This window comes from Scomber japonicus, chromosome 5 (genome assembly GCF_027409825.1).
Source record: "Scomber japonicus isolate fScoJap1 chromosome 5, fScoJap1.pri, whole genome shotgun sequence".
Lineage (NCBI taxonomy): Eukaryota > Metazoa > Chordata > Actinopteri > Scombriformes > Scombridae > Scomber > Scomber japonicus.
The window spans coordinates 10,348,405-10,350,581 of NC_070582.1; the positions used below are offsets into that span (position 1 = coordinate 10,348,405).

Consider the following 2,177-nt stretch of genomic DNA (forward strand, 5'->3'; position numbering starts at 1 on the left):
TTTTCAAACAGATCAATCATCTAGCTTCCTATCTTGGCTCCTATTTACTATACCTTTACTCTTAGACATGTGACAGTTGAAGGAAACTTAGAGTACATTCTGTTTATTTATCTGAACATTGAATTGTCCTTTTAATTTTGAATTAAATCCACAAACTCTTAAAAGAAAATAGGTTATGTGCTGAATGTACCAACAGCTTTCACACAGTGTGGTCAGTGTGCTTTTCTCTCATTGGTTCTTGGTGCAAGAAACTGACCCCAAAAGCCACTACAAATTGCACTGGAAGTTCAGTTCTTTCACACCTTCCTCTTCTCCAGACTACAGTTGAGCTGACAGCGATGAGTACTCCAGGTTACCCGGCCGAAGCTTTTCCGCTGCAGGGAGTGAGGCATGATGGGCTCCCGGCACAGCCTGCAGGGTCAGCCATTCAGTACACCACTGTGAACATCACCAATGACCCCCCCAACGACCACATCATCTGGTCCCTGTGCTGCTTTGTCTACTCGAACCCTTTCTGCCTTGGACTGGCAGCACTGATCTACTCTATCAAGGTGAGATGATGAACTGTCCTGACTTGCTTATGAATTACATTCTTTGAGTACCAATAATTTAGTTTTAAATTTTCATACAATTTAATTAAGTGTTAGTAATATCTAATATATGTATTGTAATTGTAATATCACACAGTCACAGGCTTTTTTTTGCTTAATATCTAACAATCTGACCAGCTTCACTCTCTGATCCACTTCATTTAAACTGCATTTGTTAGACTTTTGCCATACCAGGATCTTAAAGCACATCAATAATGCAGGACATGCTTATAAAGCACTGCAAGGAAGTTTTCAATATATGTTCGATGATGTTTCAATATACAGTTAGTACTCAGATGCATAACACGTGTCGGATATTCTGAATTTATTCGTGTAAACTGCACACGCACAGTGTTGGGGAGTACATTACTAGTTTAATTTTCCAATTGTTCCTGTTGCATTGCTATTATTAACAAAATCTTGTATGTTTACAATAGTAGGTAATTTTTCCCACTAAACAGAGTTGCAACTTGGACAATTGCGTTGAAAATCAAAACATTTGTTAATTGTGCAGTGGATACAAATCCACATACCAAATACCTTCAGAACAGCAGTAAGTGTTGTCAAACATCATTCTGGGTTTTGTGTTTTGATTTTTAGAGAAATGGATGCAACAGTATCCAGCCATGCAGATGACTATATTTTTATGTAGTCCTTCAGTATTTCAGTACTTTCAGCAGTAACACATGTAGGTAAGACCAGATTGATCTATGGCCATATAACTGCCATCATCATCAGTACAGTTGAGGTTGAATATTCTTCAATTCAGTATATCAACTAAATGCTTACAAATGTACAAACTAAAGTTGCAATAAGATTTTAAGAAAACAAATCAACGAAAGTATATATATATTGATAAATGTGAGGTCGAAGACAACAGATAGAATATGGGATTTGCAGCATGGAAATACAGCAAACAAGAATGCTTTAAAAAATGCTTTTTATTAAAAAAATATGAGACATGCGTTTGCTTTTTCAGGCCAGAGACCGGAAGGTGGCTGGAGACCTGGAGGGTTTCAGAAGCTACGGCTCCACTGCTCGATGCCTCAACATTGTGTCCTCTGTGCTAGCTGTCATCATGATTGTTATTTTGATTATTACAGCTATTTTAGGAAGTGTGTTAGGCCGCTAATAATTGTATAATTTCAAATAGTGTTAGATTTGCCTGCTGCTGTGGCTTGGTGTTACTTGTGGTTTTCTGTTTTATGCACATGGCACAATTGGTAACTTTTTATGCCTTTTTGCCTATACTCTTGAGCAAAACAGACACTTACTTTCTTTGAAAATCTTTAATATAACGACATTTCCTTAATGGCAGTCTGTAGTCGAGTTTGAGTGCAAGACTTATTCAGATATTCTGTCAGGAATGCTTGTGTTTCAGCAACTGTTCCATTTATCAATAAATTTAATTTTGTCTGCTTCGTTACTCTTTGAAGTTGGGTTATGAATTTTGAGGGTAAAATATTGTGGTTCTATAGATGTTATTTTGTCCCTTTTGACTGTCCAACATCTCTGTTATCTCCTATAATTTTCCAGTAGCCTATGCTAATAGTTATCAACATGTGGTTTATCCCAACTTTCTTGCTC

At 37.0% G+C, this 2,177-nt stretch overlaps 1 protein-coding gene across 1 annotated transcript; it reads left to right on the forward strand.

Moving 5' to 3' along the window:
• The first annotated feature begins 338 nt into the window (after positions 1 to 338).
• LOC128359338 (dispanin subfamily A member 2b-like) lies at positions 339 to 1,722 on the forward strand. Its single transcript, XM_053319830.1, has 2 exons — positions 339 to 551; positions 1,570 to 1,722. Exons 1-2 carry the CDS (start codon positions 339 to 341, stop codon positions 1,720 to 1,722), a joined length of 366 nt encoding a protein of 121 aa, XP_053175805.1.
• Positions 1,723 to 2,177: the final 455 nt, after the last annotated feature.